This window comes from Anoplopoma fimbria, chromosome 12, assembly GCF_027596085.1.
Source record: "Anoplopoma fimbria isolate UVic2021 breed Golden Eagle Sablefish chromosome 12, Afim_UVic_2022, whole genome shotgun sequence".
Taxonomy (NCBI): domain Eukaryota; kingdom Metazoa; phylum Chordata; class Actinopteri; order Perciformes; family Anoplopomatidae; genus Anoplopoma; species Anoplopoma fimbria.
Genome location: NC_072460.1, coordinates 6,718,680 through 6,740,905, shown reverse-complemented (window position 1 = coordinate 6,740,905; position 22,226 = coordinate 6,718,680). Strand labels below are relative to the sequence as shown.

Genomic DNA, 22,226 nt, shown 5'->3' with positions numbered 1-22,226 from the left:
ACCTAACCAAGTGGTTTTGTTAGTAGTTAGTTTGTAAGCAGTTCAAATCGGCGCCCGATTCACAACGTATGTGTTGTTTATGGGAGTCGTATGCAAGCGACCTACTCTTGTCTAGGTATGACGACGTGTCAGAAATACACTTAAATGAGAAGATTGATACCACTATCATTTATGGTAACTAGCAGCCTGGCTTTAACACAGAGACTGGAAACAGAGATTCAGCTAGCCTCGGCCTGCCCAAAGGCAACGAAACCACTTTGCCTTTTGATGCTAAGCTACTCTAACCGGCCGCTGGAGGTAGCTTCATATTTACATTTACCTGTGAGAAAGGGACTGAGCGTATTTCCAAAAAAAATGCCAAAGTATACCTTTTTTAAACACCACATAGGCTGGTCAACATGAACCTAACCCTATTACACAGCTCTGGTTCTCTGCTTCCCTTTGACAGACAGCACCATTCCAGCAGAGCATTGGTAGGTAATTACAATGTAGTTAACAGTCGATGTGAGGGACCAGATTTGAGTCCCAAGAAATACTTTAAAGACTGAATTCCAACAAGCTGAGATGACACATTTTCATCAAGCATGCAGGACATTCTTGGCTTGTCGGTTAAATATTTATTGTAGTCCATCATTGTCTTCATGGCTACCATCAAACTGGTTTACGTGAAGGCGTTAGGCACTTTGATCATCCCCGATGATTCTCCAGGCAAAAGACGGTGTGCCCTCTTCTTCACTCATTATAATCAAGCCAACCCAACACTCGTTAAGCTTCGAATGAGCTTCTTGACGAGAGCGAGACGAGCCAAAATGAAGTTCTATCCATGACTTGCAACAATACGTGACTGCTCAGTAAAGCCTCAGAGGCTTCCTTCATTCAAATAGGTGAGCTTGTGTATTGACTATTCCACTTTGATTGATTTCCACCTCCATCAGACACTTTGACACCATCTCTTAGTTACTGTTCTGCCCTCTGTATTACGTCTAAGAGTTACCGAGCTCCAACACTTGGCTGCTGTGTTACGTGAAGGAAAGCGACACTCCTCTGCTGCAGTCGGAAGTGCACACGACGCTGGGAGATTTTTTTTACACACAAGACTTTTAAAAAGCCCCAGGTCATGCGTGCGTATATATGATCGAGGGGTTTACAATGTAAATAAATAAAAAAAAAAGGAAACGGCTTTGTATTTGCTGCGTTTTGCTGTTTTGTGGCGCTCTCTAATGATCCGTCATCGTTTTAGCCAAAAGCATGATGCTAATGATAACTGAAAGGAGCTTGTTTCTGTTACGTCTCTCTTTGTTTCTTTTACAGAATGTCCAATTACAACATGTAAAATGACAAAACAATAAAGTGATGACAATTTGAATATGAAAGTCAGCTTCCAATGTGTCGACAAGATAGTTTTGAATTCATTTTTTTAAGGTATGTTCAGACCAAACCGTAACTAGCAATGGTACAACTGGTAAAAAAATCTCCATAGCCACAACATACCTTAGCAAAATTTATTTAAGACCCTGGATCAAGTTACAAATACGGGTTTTCAGAACTCATCATGTAGTTCTATGTCTTTTCTCCAAGCTCTTTGTTTTTGTTCCATCTCTGTACAGTTGCAGAGCTGCTACAAGTTTGTCCTCCGACTTGGATTCTTGGCGAAATCAGGTAAATCTCAACGCTGATTTGTTTATCAACTTGAAACAATTCAAATCTGGGCGGATTTGCACGTAACTATGCCGCGCCAAAAATATTCACTTCTCGTTTTGGTCTTTAAACACACGTTTATACTTGCAGTTCAGTCTCAGGCCAAAGTACTTCCACAGCGATAATCGCTCAATGTCTGAAAGCACCTTCATTACATTACATTACATTACAGTCATTTAGCAGACGCTTTTATCCAAAGCGACTTACAATCAGTATATATTACATATCATTCACCCATTCACACACTGATGACAGGCTACCATGCAAGGTGCCACCATCAGACTCTAACTAACATTCATGCAACATCCAGTCCACACCGATGGCAAGCCTTCAGGAGCAACTTGGGGTTAAGTGTCTTGCCCAAGGACACATCGACTGCTGAAGCCGGGTATCGAACCGCCGATCCTCTGATTGGAGAATTACCCTGCTCTCCACTACGCCACAGTCGCACCTTCGGTCTTGTTGCATTGCAAAGTGGTGTTAAGGGTTTAAAAAGACATGGGCAATTACCAGGCAGGAAATCTATTGAAAGATGCTATTGAGTTGCACCATTCTTTTCTTAATGTCTCTTTCCTCCGACCTTTATGGTAGTGCGGTACTAAATCACCGGACTTCCCCTTTCACAGGGCCAGTGTGTAGCATTTTCGGAGGGGTCTATTAAAATAAATGGAATATAATATCCAGAACTGTGTTTTCATTGATGAATAATCACCAGACTCTTAAGAATGGTTGCGTTTTCGTTAGCTTAGAATGAGCCCTTCATATCTACGTAGGGAGTGGGTCTTGTCCACAGAGTCTACTGTGTTTCACGTCCACGTTTTCACAGTAGCCACGGACAAACCATACTCTGGCTCTAGAGAGAGCGTCAAACGTGTTTATGGTGACCTATAGGCCACGCTAGGTCTCCCACACAGTCTTGAAACTGCGGTAAAGTGAGCTGCAGAGTGCAAAACCGTGGTACCGCCGTGTGACTCCCGTTACTCCTGAAGCAGTGTTGTTATGGTAAGGCAAATGGCGTTACCACGGTTTTGGAAAGGGATGATTGAGCTTATGGGGTTCAGTTGGTTGCAATATGCAATTTCCCAACTAGATGCCACCAAATCTCACTCACTGTCCCTTTGAATGTCTGTTGTGCGTGCCTGTCAAGGTGTTAAACTCCTGGTTAGTCCCTCTGCTTCCCCCAAGTGTTCAGAGTCTAGGAGGGTATAATCAAATGATTAAGTCTGTGTCTTGGTCCTCCCCCTTTTTTTTATGAGCTCTCTAAGTTCTTAGTAAGAGAATTCTGCAAAAACCAAAATATTTTCTATTCTCGAGTTATGGCACTGTTGGCATTCCGTAAGTGTATGTGTGAGAGTCCGCTCAGTTGATGTAAGTATAGGTTCGCTCCATAGTACTGTAATTAGGGGAGTCTTTACACTCAGCTATGCATGCTGGCTTCCTGGTGCAGGTCTCTGAGACATAATCCAGACCCTGGTCCAGTACGAGGGGATAGACACCCTTTTGGGACAAAAGCCAATAGTCACGCGACATTATGAGATGGCCTTTAAATCTTTTTAATAACACATTTTATGGTTATGATTAATTGAAATAAAATTACCTCGTATATTTTCATTTAAATTCAAATATGTGAATCATAGATATTTGGTAATAATATATCCCTTTTGTATCTGATTTGTCAAAAAAAAATACCATTTCTTTGGGAGAGAAGTATCTAATGAAGAGCGGCCCTTACCCTTTCTGTCTTTAAATCCCTTATGCTAATCGCTAGCATACATATAGGGAGCGCTAATGCTAGCCGCTAGCATACACATATACTAGCCTTGCATGTTAACTGAAATTCACAAATGTTAATGAATTTAGGCTATTTTTTGTCCACCATAAAAGTCATTTGACAGCACTCTAACCCAACCATGACCACAGCAATAGTCAGCATGCTAGCATTAGCGATAAGCATAAGATAATTGAACAGGTAACAGCTATCATAAACGCTCATTTAAAAACAGTACAGTCCGGCTAAATGTTAAATTAGCGTGGACCAAGCCCAGAAGTTCATGTGCTTTTTATGTTCCGTAAAGTAGCATAAAATCACGGTGGAATTAGCTAGCTAGCTAGCTAGCCAAGCACTCAATGGTTAAAATTTAACAATTTAACGCTTCATCCACACACTCTTGTCACAATGTAGGAAAGCTCATGACTTTATGTTATATTGAATTATGACTTTTAAGACTATTAAAAAACAGTTCAAAAAATGCAAACGGTGAAGAAACCCTTAAAAATAAAAAATAAAATGGAATGCAAAGAGGGTATGAAACCACTGGTTTGTCTTTTAATCATTTTAACATAACACATGACAACTCAAAGATACACTGTACTGTACAATAAGTCAATAGTTCTGTTGTTGTGTTCATCATCTCTTTGGATCAACCAATATACAAATCTGTCACTTCTACATTGCAGCAACTGATTGCATGTGAGATATGTAACAAAAAAAGCAAGACTTCTCATTTCTTTCTTTCTCCGAAGCACATCATTTATATAATTCTCCCTGTAGTTGATAAACTCCATGCTATATAAAATAGTGTAAGTGAATGCAAATATTCTATTTTCGTTCACCTTTTTATTTCACCCTTTTTATTCCAGAGGTGGCTGTAAAAGCAAGTGATAAAAATAAAATGGGCTATGTCCCTAAACGAAATACACAGAGGTTGGAATGCAAGACTTACATTAAGCTAGAAATATATAAAACTACATGTGGATGTCGCCTGCATCAGGCAGTACCCAGTTTCTTTACTAAAAGCAAAAAAAAAAAAAAAAAAGGAGAAGAAGAAGAGAGCATTATTAAAATCAAATCAGTTAAACTGATGAACAAATTCCCTTAAAATGTTTGTGTTCTGCACCTAGTAGTAAAGAGGAAAGGTGAGGATAAGTGCATCCCTAGTAGGTGCAGGTCGAGGTAATGGAGCTACAGCCAAGCCGAGGAACAGAATAACAACACCGTCGGAGGTCGGCGGACAATCCATTTTATGTCAAGTGTGTCAGAGTCGTGCTGGTTTAGAATCACCTTTTTGTGTCAGTTAACGCTCATTGGTAAGTCAAAATTATGATGATGAATAAAAATGTTTCAATTCAAAATTATGACACAGCAAGTCAGAATTAAGAGATAGTAAATAGAATTTTAACTCACAGAGTCACGCGATAATTTAGTTTTTATGCCAATGATGAAGTCGTAGAAGATAAGAAGTACAAGTCAACATTTTCACTCATTAAATCTAAAAATAACAATACTGATTCAAAACTGAAAGGCTAAAATTAGATTTTGTCAGATGTCAGAATTATTAGAGATTCACATTTTTTGACTTAGTATTGACAAAAGTGATGCGGTTTAAAACAAAACTTTAGCACTGTGGATGGAGCTTCTGAATATAATGTTGACATACAAGCAATAATTTTGACTTATTAAGTCATTTTGATTTCAGCTGTTTAATTCGGGTTTATTTGTTTTTTCAAAAAAGAAATCTTCCGAAATGGGCTTCCATACAGATGGGATTATGAATCCAGAGACAGGCTTATTTTCCCAGAATGATCCCAGCATGGAGAAAGGACTGACGCAGTCCTTTGCGAATCACCCTTGAAACACCAATCTGAGCTCAGGTAGTAAAACAAGCTAAAGAACTGTTGTTGTCACTGTTTCGCAGCTACAAGTGCGGCCTCCGTGTTTTTTTTACTTACGGCCTAAAATATCCGAAAGTTATTTTTACATTTTTTAACTACTTTTTACTTGAAATTTTTTTCAAGCCACATGTGATAGTCAATTACTAACTTCACTATGGAGAAACAACAATTTGTTATTGTAGTAAAACTACAAATGCGTCACTATCAGCATGAAGTTGTTCCTTTTGACAGGAACAAGCAGTTCAGGGACCATGGCTGTGAGCTTTAAGTGCTAAGTTTTGGGGTTACCCCTGACTTCATTTTTTTTTTTCAGTTACACGGTCTAAATATGGCGCGCAGATGGTTCTCTGTCGCAACAGCGTTTCAATAGCAGGGTGCGGTCAGGTTGTGGCTTTGACACTCTACTGACAACCGCCTCGTGTCTCACCGCCTCAAACTAACAGATATGTTGTTGCTGTTCCATTCAAGCGCTTGGCTGTAGAGTTTGATTAGATAGATTTATGAGAGAGAAGGCAAAGCTGGTTACCCAAAAACAGAACAAACTAAAAAAAAGTTTTTTAAAGGAGGCGGGGCAAGGGGCTCTTATTTAGAAGGATATTAGTGAAAAGTCTATCAAAAATACTGTTATTCTGTTGGAGAAGAGAAATACACAAAGGTTGATAAAGTCTACACATCAAACTAATGGCACATACATATACAGGATCAATACAAAATTTAAACATATGAACATATAAGCTGAAATTTTAAAAGAAAACAATACTCTTTTTTATTTATTTTTTAAAGGTTGAAAGTGCTAGAATTCAGATTAGCTCACAGAAACCCAGGGAGGACAAACTTAATACATGCCAAAAGCTTTTTTTTTTATTTAAATGCTTCATTTGATTGCTACAAATTTGGCTTAAGCCAAGAGGGTTTTTCTTAAAAACCTTTTTTTTTTTTTAAGCTCACAAATCTTTTAAATTTAATATATCATGTAAATTCTCAAAAAGGTGCCGACAGCTAATTCGTTTAGGATCAATAAAAAAAAAAAAAGACTTTCCAGGGGGGAGACTAGGAAAATTGGTTTCAAATTAGTTCAGAACTTGGATTACAAAATCTAGGATTTTAGCGGTGGAGTTGTGATTTAACAGTCAGACTGTGGGGAAAGCTTTTCCTGCGTCAGTGCTTGCTGATTCTGAATTCTCAGCCAAGGCGGAATACTGAGACACGCAGGGGCCATCAGCTACTCAGCGCCGGGGTTCCGTATTCCTATGGCATCAGTAAATCGGGTAACACTTGCAGCATTTTGTAACAAGCAATTGTGCAAAAATGTAGTTTCTTCTCCCCAGGTTTTGGTAAGAAAAAATAATAAAAACAAATAAAAATGAGGTGATGTGTTGTGTTGTTTTTCGAGGTCCTGTTTTATACAAACAGAAAACAATATATCATATGACGACAAACAAAACAAATATATGACTATGAGCGATACCTCTAAGTTGTGCAGTCAGTCATGTGTCCTTCCCCCTGCACTTTGAATGTCAAAGCCTGGGAATTCGGTGACTGCGTTCTACCGGATATCGCCGCATTTTCTACAGTTGTCGTCCATCTGCAACCGTAGCTAAAAGCAGCAACATGTGTTTTATTTTTCGTTTTTATGTGCTCTGTTTTTTTTTGTCGTTTTCACTCAACACTTAATGGTGATTGGGGGCCTCGCCTGTAGCACGACGACGGTCATACTCGACCTACGACGTCTCTGCACAAAAATGAGCTGTCGCAGATGATAGCGGGGGAGGGGGGGCTCGTCTCTGTGTGAGGTCACAGATAAGCCGGTTGCGTCGGTCGTGCCACGGACAGAACGTTAGCTAAAGAGGACCTGTCTCACTTTGACGCTCAGGTTAACTTTGGGCTCAGGTTTTTTTTAATAGGCTGGTAGTGAATGGTTAGAAAGGATCTTAAACTCTGAGACGTCCGCTGAGCTTGCGTGGAATTTTCATCGCAGCACAGGGGTTACGTAACCCACCGGACGACGACCAACAGCCGTAGATTCGTAGGTCATCCACGTCAGCATCCCAACAATCTATCTAGTTCAAATCCTAATTGATTATTAAGGCGCTAACAGCCTTCTATAGACACTTCGCATCCACAGTTCTGATTCCCGCTACACTATCTCAAGCACATGTAAAGGTAAAGATCGGATAGGACAGAGAAAGCTTGAGGGGAAAAAGCTAATACTTCATCCGTTTGTTTGATCAAAAATGCAAGATACACACAAATGTAAACCTGCCAGACATCAAAAAACATCATCACTTAAGTTTTAATACGTCTACCTATAATACACCTTACTGAGATAAAAAGCAATAATAATATTCATTTTTGAGATATTTCGTACACTGCAATAACATTCTTAAACACATTTTACTCATCTGTCACTGAAATCTTTTGTCTGTTCTTTGCCATTCACATATGTCAGGGTTCATCATTACCATGATGATGCCTCTTTTTTTTTTAAAAAAAAGACTTTCTAAAGATGTGTTTGTTCCAAAAAATATATATAAATATATTTGTATTTTAGGTATGTAGGGCAGCCAAGTAAAGGCTGCAATTCTCATTATGCAATTCTCATGGGAACTTTAAAAGATAACTGTTAAGAGGGGCGACAGGTGAAGGAAGGAGCGTGAGGAGAAAGTCTCTGAGAACCTCTAGAAGTCACGAGGAAGGAGAAAAAAGTTTTCCCAAGGAGATTCCTAAAGGTCAAGTGCCTTCTGCAATTTTTTTTTTTATTTTAAAAAGTGCTTCTCTTTAGGAACAGAAAAAAAACTTGATAATACATAATTTTTCCAGCAACTCACACACTTTAACTCACTTTTCTTTTTCCTTCTCCTGAAAAATGTGTGGCCGTGTGTGTGTCTCTGTTTGGCAGCAATCTGGGGACTCTCATCAAGAGTCTGTTTTTCATTTAAGTAAGCTATTTTCATTCTAGCTGACCGGACTCTAAGAGCACATCAGCTACAATTAAAAGAAAAAATAATGGGAGCATCCATCTAATTTTTCTCTCGTTTAAAGAGCACTTTTTCAGAGGCAGAGGGGACTTTTTTTTTGCGGCTCTTGTCCCGCAATCAAGAGGAGGATTTTAGAGCTGTGGTTCAATTGTCGACTCGATGTCTATATCTCTTCGTTCCTTCACTGACAGAAAAAGAGGAGAGAGCCTCTGTACTGACCGTGACGTTCAGGTTATTAAGAGTGGGAGGTTTAAAACTCAAAGATGAGACACGTTCTACCACGTTCTTACATTTGGAAAAGAAAAATAAGGTAAAACAAAATATCCACTTCAAACTATTTTTTTTTCTGGGTCACAACAAGACAGATAATCTTCACTAAAAATTATCTTTGATTTTTTTTTTTAATATTATTACTGAAAGTATGCAGTACCACGCCTTTTGGCCTACTGATCCTGCCCTCTATGCTACTAAATATGGGATGGTAGGGGGATAAAAGGGGGAGTAAATGGAAATAAAAGGGAAGGGTTAATACATTGTTATAACTATAGGATGGGGGGGGAGCCAAAATAAAAGCTGCTTCAACTTCTTTTCTCACCTTTTCCAATTTTGCTCTTAGAGGTTAAACTTCCTTTTAAGGCTCAATCAAAAGCTTTTGTGCACTTTCATTTAAGGCTTCTACGTGGTTCATTTGTGTTTTTATTTATTGTGATTCTCGAACTTCTTCAAGAGGCCCTGTGAAGGACCTCCGCCCGAGCCGAGCTGAGGCAGGTGTGGAGGCCGCCCTGGCTGGGCCGAGGGCCGGCGCTCTCACTGAAAGGCCTGGTGGAAGCGAGGCAGCGTGGTGGTGCTAAGGCTGGAGCTGAACACTGGTGGGAGGTTGTGCAGGGGTCCGAGGCCCAGACCCCGCTGGAGCTCTGCTGCTCCTGAGGTTGCGGTTGCAAAGAGGTAAGAGGTGCCGCAGCGACCGCAGCGGCGTGGGGCTCGGCAGCGTGCAGAGATGAGGAAGCGGAGGAAGAGGAGGGGGTCGCAGATGAGGTATAGCCCATCACCAGCCCTCCCGTGCTCATGGGCGCACTGTAGGGAGGCAGGTTGAGGGGCAGGAAACCCAGCAGGTGGGAGAAGTCCATGTTAGCAGCACACAGAGACTCATCGATCATCGCGGGGCTCTTGGACAGGAGGTGACCCCCGCAAAGCTCATCCACCAGGCCCGAGGTGGGCTCCAGTCCGTCCTTGGGGGCGAGGCAGCAGCATGTGGCTCAGCAGAGGGAAGCGGGCCTGGCGAGCCGCTCTGCAGATCCATGAGGAAGCTCTCCATCTCCACTTTCAAGGGCTTGTCCAGCAGGTATGAGGTAGATCCCAGCTGGTATTTGGGGGCTTGCTGTGGCTGGTGCTGCTGCTGGGGAGCCGGAGACTGGTGGTGTTGGGGAAGCGGAGGGGAATGGTGGTGGTGGTGATGGTGGTGGTGGTGGTGGTGGTGAAGGGAGCGCGGGTGAAGAGGTCCGGGGGATTCCATGTGGCAGCCCATGCCCATGGCTGCAGACAAGGGACTCGGCATCAGGGACGGGTGCGGGTGACCCACCCCAGAATTAGACATGGCCTGGAGGTGGTGGGGGTTGTACATGCCCATCGGAAAAGGGGCTCCACTGGGGAACGGTTTGCCTATCATGGGGTCTTTGTTGGGACCCATGCCGCACATCATGGGGCTGAGCTCCTCCTTCACAGAGCAAGGCGGTGACCCTGATGCTAAAAGACCTAACATATCCGGAGGCTCCGTCTTGATCCTCATTAGCTCCTGTGAGTGGCTCTTCTTCACGTGACGTGTCAGATGGTCCTTCCTGCCGAAGCGCTGGGCACAGTACTGGCAGAGGAAGTCCTTTCGGCCCGTGTGGACCACCATGTGCCGTCTCACATCCTTTCGCGTGTAGAATCGACGGTCGCAGTGGTCGCACGGGTGCTTTTTCTCCTTGGCGCCACCCGAAGACTTCCCGGAGTGGGTCTTGAGGTGCTCCAAGAGCACCGGCGTGCTCTCGTAGCTCTGCATGCACACTTTGCAGGTGAGGTCCCCTGCCGTGGCGGAGTGCATGGCCACATGGCGCTTGTATCCCAGCTTGGTGTTGTAGTGCTTCCCGCACTCCTCACACTTGAAGGCCTCCTTGTTGGGGTCATGGGTCTGCAGGTGGTTCTTCAGGTGGTCTTTGCGGTGGAACATTTTCTCACAGAATGAACACTGATGGGTCTTCTGTGGAGAGTGTGTGGCCATATGCCTGCAAAGGAGCATGAGAAAAGGAGGCGTTAGGCAACCCTCGCTTTACTGACATTTAACAAGCAGTCTGTCAGAAACAGTGATGCATGAATTCCTCTCAGTCAACCCCTTGTGTCCATATATACATAAATGAGTCAAAGTGGTTTGAAGCAAGGACCCAAAATGGGTTTTGGAACCACTTCCTGTGATTCACAGGATTCCAAACATCTTAGTATGTTGATGGGTTTACGAGACTTATTTCACTGCATGGTACGGCAAGATTCTACCCAACTTGACTCGTTTTTGTTTTTTATGAATCGTCCCTGGCGCGGCACAGGAAATTCTGCACAATTGTTTTTAATAGCAAAGCTACCACCAATAGCGACTGCAACATTTTTGTTCTCTCACCCCGGTTTCTTAAAACATGGCGGCGTGCAGAACAACTGACATAAACAGCGCCGTGCTATTTACTAGGTGCAGGTTTCCCTCTGTTTAGTCACCGATGAAGGGGTTCAGCGAGTTTCGTGTTGTAGATGATGTCGCGGCAATTTTACATGGATTCGCTACGGCGATAAGCCAAGAATCGCGCCTACACTGAGGGGGGTATTCAGTGGAAAACAGAATAGAGGAAAGACCTGGTACCTAAAGGGAGTCAAGTCGAGCCGAAGCATCCAGTGCAAATGAGTCATAACTCTGCATTGATTGATTTTTTTGGCCACATGATGGGAAAGAAAACAAAGCTGTAAACACAGCATTGATATTTCAACACCTTATAAAGCTTGTTTGCTAAGCTAACAGCTTATTTAAACATCCAGCAGTTAACGAGCAACATTATCATTCATCTGGAGTCGGGTTCTTGGCCGGTTGATGAATGTACGTCCAATATTCAATCCTTTTAGCTCTGACTTTCGTCTCCACTAAATGATGAACATATCTAGCTATTTAGCTGCTAAATGTGTTCGGTGGAGTCTGGAGCTGACTGAAAACAGCTGCCTGATGTGTCTGAGAATGAAGATCATGAGAGCTGTGAGACTGAACAGTAACGGTAAAGTTGCGGGCTGTGAAACCAGAACTGAGCTGAAAGAAGCTTAAAACTCTTCGTTAAGCTGAAGGGAACTGCAGCGTCTGGTGACTATTCTCTGTGGGTTTGTGGATATGAATGTGCCTTTCCTGGGATCGAGTGCCTCGAGTCAGTTATTGCTTTCTGACGCTCAAGTTAAGTTGGCGTATATATCGAAATAAAGTAAAATATAAAATAGCTTTTTCTCGAGTTCCTCATTGGGAATTCTGGGAAAGATACAGAAGCCATGCATCATATTGCATTTAATGGGATCTGAATTAAGCGAAAGGATTTACTCTTGGTACCTTAGGAGTTTGTATTTGGAGCTGAAGGCCTTGGGACAGTGTGGCTGTGAGCAGCGGAAGGGTTTCTCTCCTGCGTGACCCAAGGCGTGAAGCCGGAGCTTCTCCTGCGAGGCGAACAGGGCCCCGCACACCGAACACTCGCTCCCTCTCACTTTCCCTACCCCTTCTCCTCCTCCTCCTTCCCCCCTCTCCCTCTCTCTCTCTCGCTCTCTCTCTCGCTCTATCCGTGGCAGCGGGGCGGAGCTCCCGAACAGCTTGGCGGTGGTCCGTCGTCCCTCTTCCTCCGGCGTCAGTGCGGTAATACGGTGTGAGGCATCGGCGGCAGCAGCTGCCATGGCAGCCCTAGAGTGCCGCTGCCATGAAAAGTTCACCCGTGGCCTCCCCCTGCCTCGCAGAGTCAAAGTGGGAAGTTGTGTGTGTGTGAAGGGGGGCGGTGGAAAAAGACGGCGCTCAACGGCTCACAGGATGCGCCAACGATCCAGCGGGGACATCGAGGTACACCAAAATCTGCGGTGAAACAGAAAGTGTATGCTTCGAAGTGAACCGGTTCAAAGTTTGTGGCAACCAACATCAAGCACATTTTTCTTGTAAGCAAACTGTTTACCTGTTGAAATCCTACTTGTCCTTGTTTTTTTGTCCCTGAACTTTCTTTCTCCTTCTCTTTACTTCAGTCGCTCCTTTCCTTCGCTCTCTTGTCCTCTCCTCCTCACCCGGTCCCAACAGCTATGGTTGGCGGTGAGTGGGAAAGACTGCTCTGCATTTTTATCGTCCTGCAGGGGGAGAGCAAAGGTAAGATGACCATTATTTTATCATTTTAACAAAATTGTATCAAAATGCACTGATGAAGACAACTTGATAGGCGGCGGTCTGAGCAGGTTGTGAATGAATCCTCTTAATTCAACAGGCTTGATTGTCACTTCAAAAGCAAGTGTCCTCTGAGCTCACTAGGGGGAGCCGAATGACAAGTCTGACCAACATGACAGGAACCGCAGAGGTTAAGGAAAAAAAAAAAGTTCCGACTCCCAATCAGAGTTGCAGCATTTATTAGTACGTGAATGAAATGACACTGCCTCATCCCTCATCACGTGTGTCTACAGATGACAGAAGGGGAGCACAAAGCCAGCTTTGTGTGCGTTTATGTGTGTACTTGTTATGAAACTGGATAAGGCTCCTGTAATCCTTGGAGAAAACACACACACAGCTATCCCGCCGCCACCACCACCACCCGGGGTAGAGAGAGAGGGTTGGGGCGTTTGTGGGGGGTGGGGGTTATGCCGCAAAAACTGCACCTACTGACCTTTGGTTGTTTATTAAAAAATAAACCACATTAACTTGTTTTCCAGAGAGACCGCTGAACTCTCCCTCCCCGTCATCCTCTGTGACCCCTTGCTTGCTAGCGCACCGGCTGAGTCCAAGGTCGAGCAGAAGCAGACACAAACGCTGATCGCAGCGTCAGCCGCCCTCTCGTCCGAGTGGCGGTCACTCTAGCCGAGACAGCACACATACGTACGACACATGTGGGCATACGAGACAGAATGCATACACACACACACACACACACACACACACACACACACACACACTCCGCATGTAATGCCATCCTTCTGTGTGAGAGGTCAATGAGTTAAGAAAGACGCAGCAAAAATGTTTGAATCTGCTTTGAGTATTTTTGCAGGTGTTTACGTGGAAATGCATGCGCGTGTATCCACAGTGTGTACACAAACATGTACGCGTGAGGGTTGCGCGCGTGTCCATGTAACATGTCTCCGGCGTGCACACGTGCGCAAACATGTGGGTTTGTTCCAATAAACGTATGCGTGTTTTACAGCGGTGGTTAAGGGGACCTGACAGCTGTGGCGATGTGCGGTGGTCATCACCCAGCGGGGAGGGTGCAGGGGGGTGACACCCGTCCCATTGACCACCCTCAGGGGAGCCCGGCTCCATTGTACAGCCTACCCACGTCGCACATTCCTGGCCTGAACCATGCCGCGTCTCCCTGCCCCTCTCTCCTGCGCACACAACAGCACATGCGACGCACACAGAGTTCTGGTCACGCCAAATGCAACATCATGTACACCCCCCCCTCCCCCCACAAACCTGCATGCTCAAACGCACTAACAAAGGCGCGCGCACAGACAGGCAGATACAGTACAATGAGGTGAATCCACTCCGCCAAGTTATAGAAATAAACCAAATAGAGCTTGAACACAAAGGGCACACCACCACAGACCATGTGGAGCGGTAACTTCACACATGGACGCCCCAAAACGACTGACCTATAACTGTGTTGTGATTGAATCATGTGACATTTAAACCTCTGTATTAAAATGATTTAGTCACTCAACATGCCGCACCGTTTGTTACCAAACTACTCATCATTCAATTTGATCACCGATGCCGCGTCGAGCAACAATTTATGTCTTATGTTGTATGTTTAAGAGTTATAAAGGGACAATCTTGTCTATTGTCTTTTACTTGAATTTCATTACAGTGAAATACTGATATTTCATTACAGAATTATGTGCTTGATTTGATCACTAAAAGCAAACATGAACTAATCCCTTGCAAAAAAAGAGAAATGAGAATCACAGACCAATTTAGTGAAACTTTATTTGTTAAATAAAGCGGGAAAAGTCCATGTTAACCAAAACGTTTTTTGGTTTCAAAATGAGATCAGAGCATATATGACACACGTTTTGTTCGCCAAGATAATCTTTGCAAATGGACGACCTCACGTTTCTGATTATTTAAAGCGTTATTGCATTCACCAGAGGTAAAAAGCTTTACATGCTTACAGCAAACTACGCCACAGTCACATGACTTTGCTTCACCGAAACGACGCTAAAGGCGGACTAGCATTCTAGTCTACTAGAGAGTTTAAATCTCTTGACTAGTGTACTAGTCTCATTTAGCCACTTGTTAGCAACAGCCTTTTTCTAGAAACGTAAAAGCTTATAAATCCAAGAGGGATATTTACTTATGCATTTTATATAGTAAAAAAAAAAAAGGCTGTTCAAATCTCCTCAATGCTATCATACAGCAATAACTGGCGAAAAAAGCAAATAACTACATATTGGGAAACAGGCAGCTAATGTAAAAAAGCTGTGAAGTGCTGCAGGAGTGAGTCTTTAAACCTGGAAATGAGTTAACAATTTTGCACTTCCATCAATGGGTTTTTTGGTTAGACGCCTGAAATAATGTGCGTGGAGATATTAATGATTTGTTCTACGACATAAAATGCGTGCCTGAATTTTGAAGTTTTTACCTGTCTTAAAAAAGGCCAGCCAAGGCTAGCTTGATCAAAATGTACTAAACGTTATTTTTTTCCCCCCCAAGCTCTCACTGTAATTGAAAAAAGTATTTATTTCGAGGATAAGGCATCTTGGTACAACAGTTTTTTATCCAACATAACTAAACGAGGCAGGAGCTAGGTGGAATCATGATGCAGATAAAATACAGCTACACTAGTCCCGCTAAGAGCGTAGCTGTTACTTACGTTAGCCTAGCCTAGCAGAGTAGCAGTAACAACTCACAAGTTGATGTGGTTAAAGATACTTTTCAAAAAAAATATTATGTAATAAATTGAGATTAATTTCTGTATTGATTTCAGTAGAAATTCTAATAGCTGTTACACCAAAGCAGTGCCATTTAAACTTTCTATTTGTTTGCTAACCTGCCGTTTGCTAACTAGCCTGACAACTTGAAACCTTTTTTTTTTTTTTTTTTTTTTTTTTTTTTTTTTAAGCCTTTTGGTAGTTACTGTTTGTAGGGAAAAATACATTAGGAAGCTGGACTCATTTACAATGGAGGCATGTGGTTGAACTTCTACATCAGCATGTAGATTCCTCATCTTTTCTCAGTCCACCAGCACCAGTATTGGTTTTCAATCAGCCAATTAATCAATCTTTCGCCTGTTTCTACAACCAGGTCTTTGCATGTGTTTAAGGATGTTTTCTGGCAAGTTTCTCTGCAGCACTTCACACTTGAAGCATGTTCCTCATTTTGTTTTAATCAACTTATGAAAATCCGGCTCTTGTGTTTCCACGCCACATTTAAAAAAAAAAAAAAGAATCAGTTCACACTGTTGTGTTTGTACAGTAAATCCATTAAACATCCGTCTGAAGCAACAATCAACCTTGATAATACGGTACGAGCTCCAGATGCACTCAACGCTTGTGTCTCACGTTTACATGACATGCCATTTTACATGTATTCATTTTTTCTTCTTTTTTTGTATTTTCCTTGCACGCAGATGCATTAGGGATGTTATGTCCCCTTCCGATTAAAGTTTCTAGTGATTTTTCACTGCTAAAAACGATTAACATAGTGTAGAAAAGATAGAAACATATCACTGAAAACACGTTTCCATTTTTCTAAAATGAATCATGTAATTGCATCTGCGGTAAAGAACGGAAGTTAATCTTTGTAGGTGTTTTTACGTATTCGGTGCACTCAAAAGCACTTTGAATGTAAAAAAAAAGAACTCTTTTTTTCTATGAAGTGCTTCCTTGTCGTCAGTAAGCAGTAAGACGACAAGCTTTGAATAGAGGAAGAAAGGAGACTGGATGCTAATGACACACTTGAAAGATACTTGCTTTTTGTATCAGTGATGTGTTGCTCAATTCTATTGGATAATATACTAAATCTGGTTTACTACTCCATGTTTTCCTGCGCACAAAATCTGAAAACAAGACAGATGTGTTAACTGCCTTCCTTTGATTTTGACTTCAAAATTAAAAAATACAATCAAAGTAGCAGCATATTCACTTAGATTACAGGCTTCTACTTGTCTACTGACTATTACTAGACAAACAACACCCACACTAATTAAAATGTCTAGATTACATAAAGGACGGAAACAAATGTTACCATGGAGCTAAATTCTGAGGGGTCAATAAGCCTACCTGTTGAAAAAAAAAAAAGGTACTAGTAATGCTACTTTATTGTGCTGTTAAAGATGGTGAATGCCAGAAAAACAAATAAGGCAACCGCTTAAAAACCAAGATGGCCATGACCAAAAAACCAACATGATGACAGTCAAAAATCCAAGATGGCAACAGCCAAAACGGTGAAATCAAGGCTTCAAACGCGTAGTCCACAAACCAATGTGGGACTTCACGGTGACTACGTGTACTTCTTACCAAGTCTATTTGAAATCATGTTAAATATCATCTACAATCAGCAAGTTATACTCTGATTATGGGAAAAAGTAATGTCAGTAGACCTGTCAAGCGACCAAAAAATTATAATATGGACCAGCTTAATCAATAGTGAAAAAAAATCTAGATGTCCGTACCATGTAATGACCGTGTTGTTTGTTACGTAACTTCAAACAAACCACACATGTAGTAGGTTAAAGGTCCGAGCACACAGTGCCTCATAACCAGGGTTTTCCTCCAGCACACGCTGCACAACTGCAGCCATTTCCAACCACTTATCACACTCGGCCGTCACTGCTGTGATTGCAGAGTAACAAACCAACTGCTGTGGGATGGACTTCATTCCAAAATGGCTGCAACAAGCACTCTGCAGCATATTCACACTGAACCTATGCACACTAATCAAAAACGTTGAAGGCAGAATTGAACCGCCACTTTCCCAACCGCCCGGTTGTCTTTGGTTTCTGTCCTGGATGAAAGAGCTTCCACATTCCTTTCCTAAGGGGTCAGAGGTCAGCCTCTGCACTGCCTGCCTGCCCGCCCGCCACGGCTCCCGCATGCTGAGTGAGTGCTGTTAACCCCTTCACTGCCTGCCGTGGCCATACAGAGCAGCGTTTGGTTACCATGTTTTTTTTTTTGCCCGATTCTTTTGTGGCGTTGATCCAGGGCTGGTCCGGGCAGGACCGAGCCGGACCGGATCAGGCTGGTGGCCTCTGCAGAACCCTGATCCACTTAGAGGGTGCTGCACAGTACAGTACAAACAAAACTAAATATAGAAAGTGAGTTCACCGTCCGGAGCTTAGGTGACAACAGCCGCACTGGAGGGGGAGAGGGGGCAGGGGGAGTGTGTGTGTGTGTGTGGGGGGGGCATGTTGCAAAAGCATTTGATCTAAAACATCGGAAAAGATAACTTATGACATAATGGATATCAAAGTAAATGCCTCTGGATTCTGATTACAAAAAGTAGACTTGTTGCTTGGTTTGAAAAATATGCAACATGTGTAGTCACATGTTGTTATGGAGCAAAATGGCTGAGGCTTCCAAGCATGGCGATTGTTTCTTAGTTTAAAACTTTTTTTAGAGGTAGCAAATTGTTAATTTCATAGTTTTTTTTTTGACAGCTTTCTTAAGGTGCCCCTTCATGTTGTTAAGGATGAAATCTTTAAAAAAGGATTTTACAGGAACACCTCTCTGATTCTGATTTTGTGTGTTTAGTGCGGACGCAGAAGTGAGGTGAACCAGAGAGGGATGAAGGATGACAACAATAAAAAAAAAAGGAGGGAAAACTGGAGTTACTTGGGACGACGGAGTCAGGGGTCTTTGCACCAGTCAAGTGACTCCAGAGAAAGATGAGGGCGGGGGGGGTTTGGAGGGGCAGGTCACGCTTTACTAAGCACTTTGACCGGGAACTGGAAGCCGGGGAGGATAAAGGCAGCATGGCCGCCATCAGATCACTGTGATGTCAGGAAACATTTCCAGCAAATAAAATAAAATAATTCATGTATATGTGCATGCTGATTTAAATACTATTATTATTATTATTATTATTATTCAGTCAGTTTTATTTTCCATTTTATGTCCATATAATCTATTTAAAATCATTAAAAATTTTATTTTCCATTATTATGGCATTCTATCCCTGTTTTTATGCTCATTCCATGTCAATCTTCCCTTACTGTAAAGCACTTTGCTGTACATTTCTTATATGAAAGGTGCTATACAAATAGATGCGTGTATAATTATTATTATTATCTTTATTATAATTATCAATCATGTCACACATTATCTGCTCTGGCGAGTCTAATAAATGATCTGATGGGAAAAAATCTGCATGTTAAAATAATACGATAAGGTATGAAGGATCAAAGCTGTTTTAATTTAACAATCTGCATATATTCTGTTAATGTGATTTTTTTTTTGTTTTAATGAAAAATGAAAACAACTCCATATTTCCAAAAAAATTAAAACGGAAAAGAAAATTACTTTTATTTCTTTATTTTTTTTATTATGATTTTGCAATGCAACCAACATTTTAGTGCAGTTAAACTAATTTGTTCCCAGAGACGGATGAAAATCCTGAACAATAAGCAAAAGAATTGTCATCGGGGTACAAAGCGCTCAGCCGTTGATCTTACAGATGTAAACAGGAATGAACGAAGGCTTTGTCATTATTATTATTATGATATTTAAAAAAAGATTTACAAGGACTTGATATGGATCTTTATCATTGAAGTCGTACTAGCAGCAGACATGAAGCTGAGCTGAAAACCCCCCTCATCTTTATCAACGGCATTCTCTCTTTCTTTCTCTCGTCTTCCTCCCTCCCTCCCTCCCCCCAGGTTTCAGTTCCTCCCCTGCTTGTGACCCAGGGTTGAAGCTCTACACATGGAGGAAGGATGAAAAGAGTGGCGGAGGGTGAGAGGAACCCCCCACACACACACACACACACACACACACACACACACACACACACACACACACACACACACACACACACACACACACACACACACACACACACACACACACACACACACACACACACACACACACCATAGCTCCGCTCTGCCATGCCAAACCCTCACCCATCCCGACAGTTAGTCCCGGCTCAATGTGGCCATTAAACTAGCGGTACTCCTGGCTAAAGATAGCCCAGGCTGTGGTCTGGCTCGGGGGGGGGAGGAGATGCTCATCTAACTGTCACCAAAAACACCTTCACTACTGCGCTGCCTGCTTCTCCTTCACCCCGCTCTAATGCCACAGTGGCAGAAGATGTGAATTTTCCGAAACCGCAACTGTTTTTTGGCACTCGTATAAGGCCTACTTTAAGTGATCACCTGACTCCGCGCTCAATAAACACAATCGTGATTCGACACCCACTGATATTTCTGGAGGCAGAAATTGCGTTTTGTTCACAATGGATCAGATTAAAGACTTGATCTGGCATTTGAAGGGTTACCGTAAACATAAGAGTTGCAATCTGTACATTACAGAGCTATTCTGAACAATACGGGATGGGAACCTCTGAAACATCAGACCCAACTTTGGACCAAAAGTCACAGTTACGTTCAGGAAACAGGTGGATTTAACGGTGCCGCCTGAAGAGAAAAGGGCTTTGTTTGTCATGTGATTCAGACAGCATCCATTTAGCACCTGTTAGCATACTAACGTAAACCGAAAACACAAAGCACTGCTGATGGCAATGTGGGTAGTTTTGCAGGTGTATTTAGGACAAATGAAAACTTTTGACCAGATGATGGTGCTATCTGAAAAGTCAGGGGATCACCAAAGTCAGTAGGATTCATCCTCTGGGGACCAAGAACGTCTGTACATCATTTCATTGATAAAACTCAGTTCTAGAAAGTTTTAAACAACATGATCTACTGAGATCCTACAGAATTAGTAACACTACAGGTTGCTAATATGTCCATCCGGTGTGTGTGTGTGTGTGTGTGTGTGTGTGTGTGTGTGTGTTTGTGTGTGTGCGTGTGTGCAAGTCTGAGTGTGTGGCCTGCGGTCTCCCAAACAAACACATTCCCAGTGTCAAATAGGCAGCGTGGACTCAGTGTCACCCTCCAACAACCTGGCTGACCCCTGCAGCCTCCTAACCAGCTCAACCCAGCAAACCACATGATGCACCAACCGGAACTTGCCTTTACTTCCCCCATGAACCCACAAGCCAGCAAATCCACACATGTAAACAGAGCCCTAAACTAATGGTGACTAATTCAAGGGAGCTTTTGGTTTATTATATGCTTTCAAATGCATCGTTTGTTAAAATGACAACGATGTACGGTTCATTTCGTCAGAACGGATGAGTGAAACGCTCAAAGAGATTGCAGTTTGTTACGGAGGCTAGTGGAACAGAGGCTAGCTTGCTAGTATGACGTTCTACTATTAAGTGTCACTCAAATCCTGCTCAGGCAAAATCCAACCCAGAGTCTTTAAGCTTCGACACTATTCCAACGATTATGCCCGGCTTTTATATCCCCTTTAGGAAAAAATGGAAAATGATGCACGATAACCGCAGCATCATTCGGTGCGCTTCCATCCACCGGTTTCTATGTTGCATTTTCAATTCCAACCTGAGAAACGCGATAATTAAAAAATAAATCTTGTGAAACATGCATTTTACCATAGACTGTATATAAGAAGTGGATGTAGTCACCGTGGTTGTCACCCGTTTGTGTGTGGACTGCCGTTTTCAAGCCTCGACTTCGGCCTTCGCCATGATGTTTCTTTTTTGCCACCGATGAACGAAAGTTACCATATTTGGAAAGCAGAGGAGTGATGTAGAGACGCCGTATGTGTCTCTGGTAGCGGCAGCCACCTGTCAATCACACTAAGCCCGCCCTAAACTCATGTTTACAATGTTTACAGAGGTAATAAATCAAGTCAACAGAGGGTCATTTTCTCATTGACTTCTATACAATCAGACTTTTTTTTTTTTTTTGCAACCAGAGGAGTCGCCCCCTTCTGGTCAGTAGATAGAATGCAAGTTTTAAGACACTTCTGTACCGACTTCACTCTTCTGAACCGGAGGTTGCCGCCTTAAATGAATCATAAGGAGCGACAACTACCTGGAGACACACGCACCAACTTCCTTTTTGGCGTTACCGACTCATTCTCCCCTTTTCATCTTGCATTTGTTTCTTCCTCCCGCCATCCTCCTCCCACCCCCCCTTCCAGTGCTTGTGCTCCTCCTTCAACTCCTTCCGAGGCTCCATCCCTCACTCCTTGTCTTCCCTTTTCGCCCTCCCTCCGTTCTCCCGCTGTGGTCGCCGCAGACGGCACGCGTTCTGGAGGCACCTATCACAACAAGCAGTCTGTTTCCAAGTCCTGTACTGTTGGCATGTGCGTGTAAAAGCTGGCGAACATAAACCACATCAAACATGTCGTGACAGAGACGCTAAATAGTATCATCATCATCATCATCATCATAGCCGTGACTGTCTTTATTCTCGTCCATTTCATGAACATTTGCCTCTCTCCGGGCGAGAGCGAGACATCTGTGCAACACACGTTTCCTTTAACGATGATTTGGGGTTTGGTGGAGACTAATTAGAAGATTAACTGGCTCCACAAATGAAGACCAACATGGCATCTCTCTCT

General features: G+C 42.8%; 1 protein-coding gene across 1 annotated transcript in view; it reads right to left on the bottom strand.

Moving 5' to 3' along the window:
- Positions 1–8,944: 8,944 nt before the first annotated feature.
- plagl2 (pleiomorphic adenoma gene-like 2) overlaps positions 8,945–22,226 on the bottom strand; it is a 34,973-nt gene continuing 21,691 nt past the window's right edge. The window contains 5 exon segments of the mRNA XM_054609568.1: positions 8,945–9,250; positions 9,253–9,571; positions 9,574–10,612; positions 11,956–12,462; positions 12,560–12,725. Of these exon segments, the coding sequence (XP_054465543.1) occupies positions 9,156–9,250; positions 9,253–9,571; positions 9,574–10,612; positions 11,956–12,290 (1,788 nt within the window). The 5' untranslated portion in view covers positions 12,291–12,462; positions 12,560–12,725 and the 3' untranslated portion in view covers positions 8,945–9,155.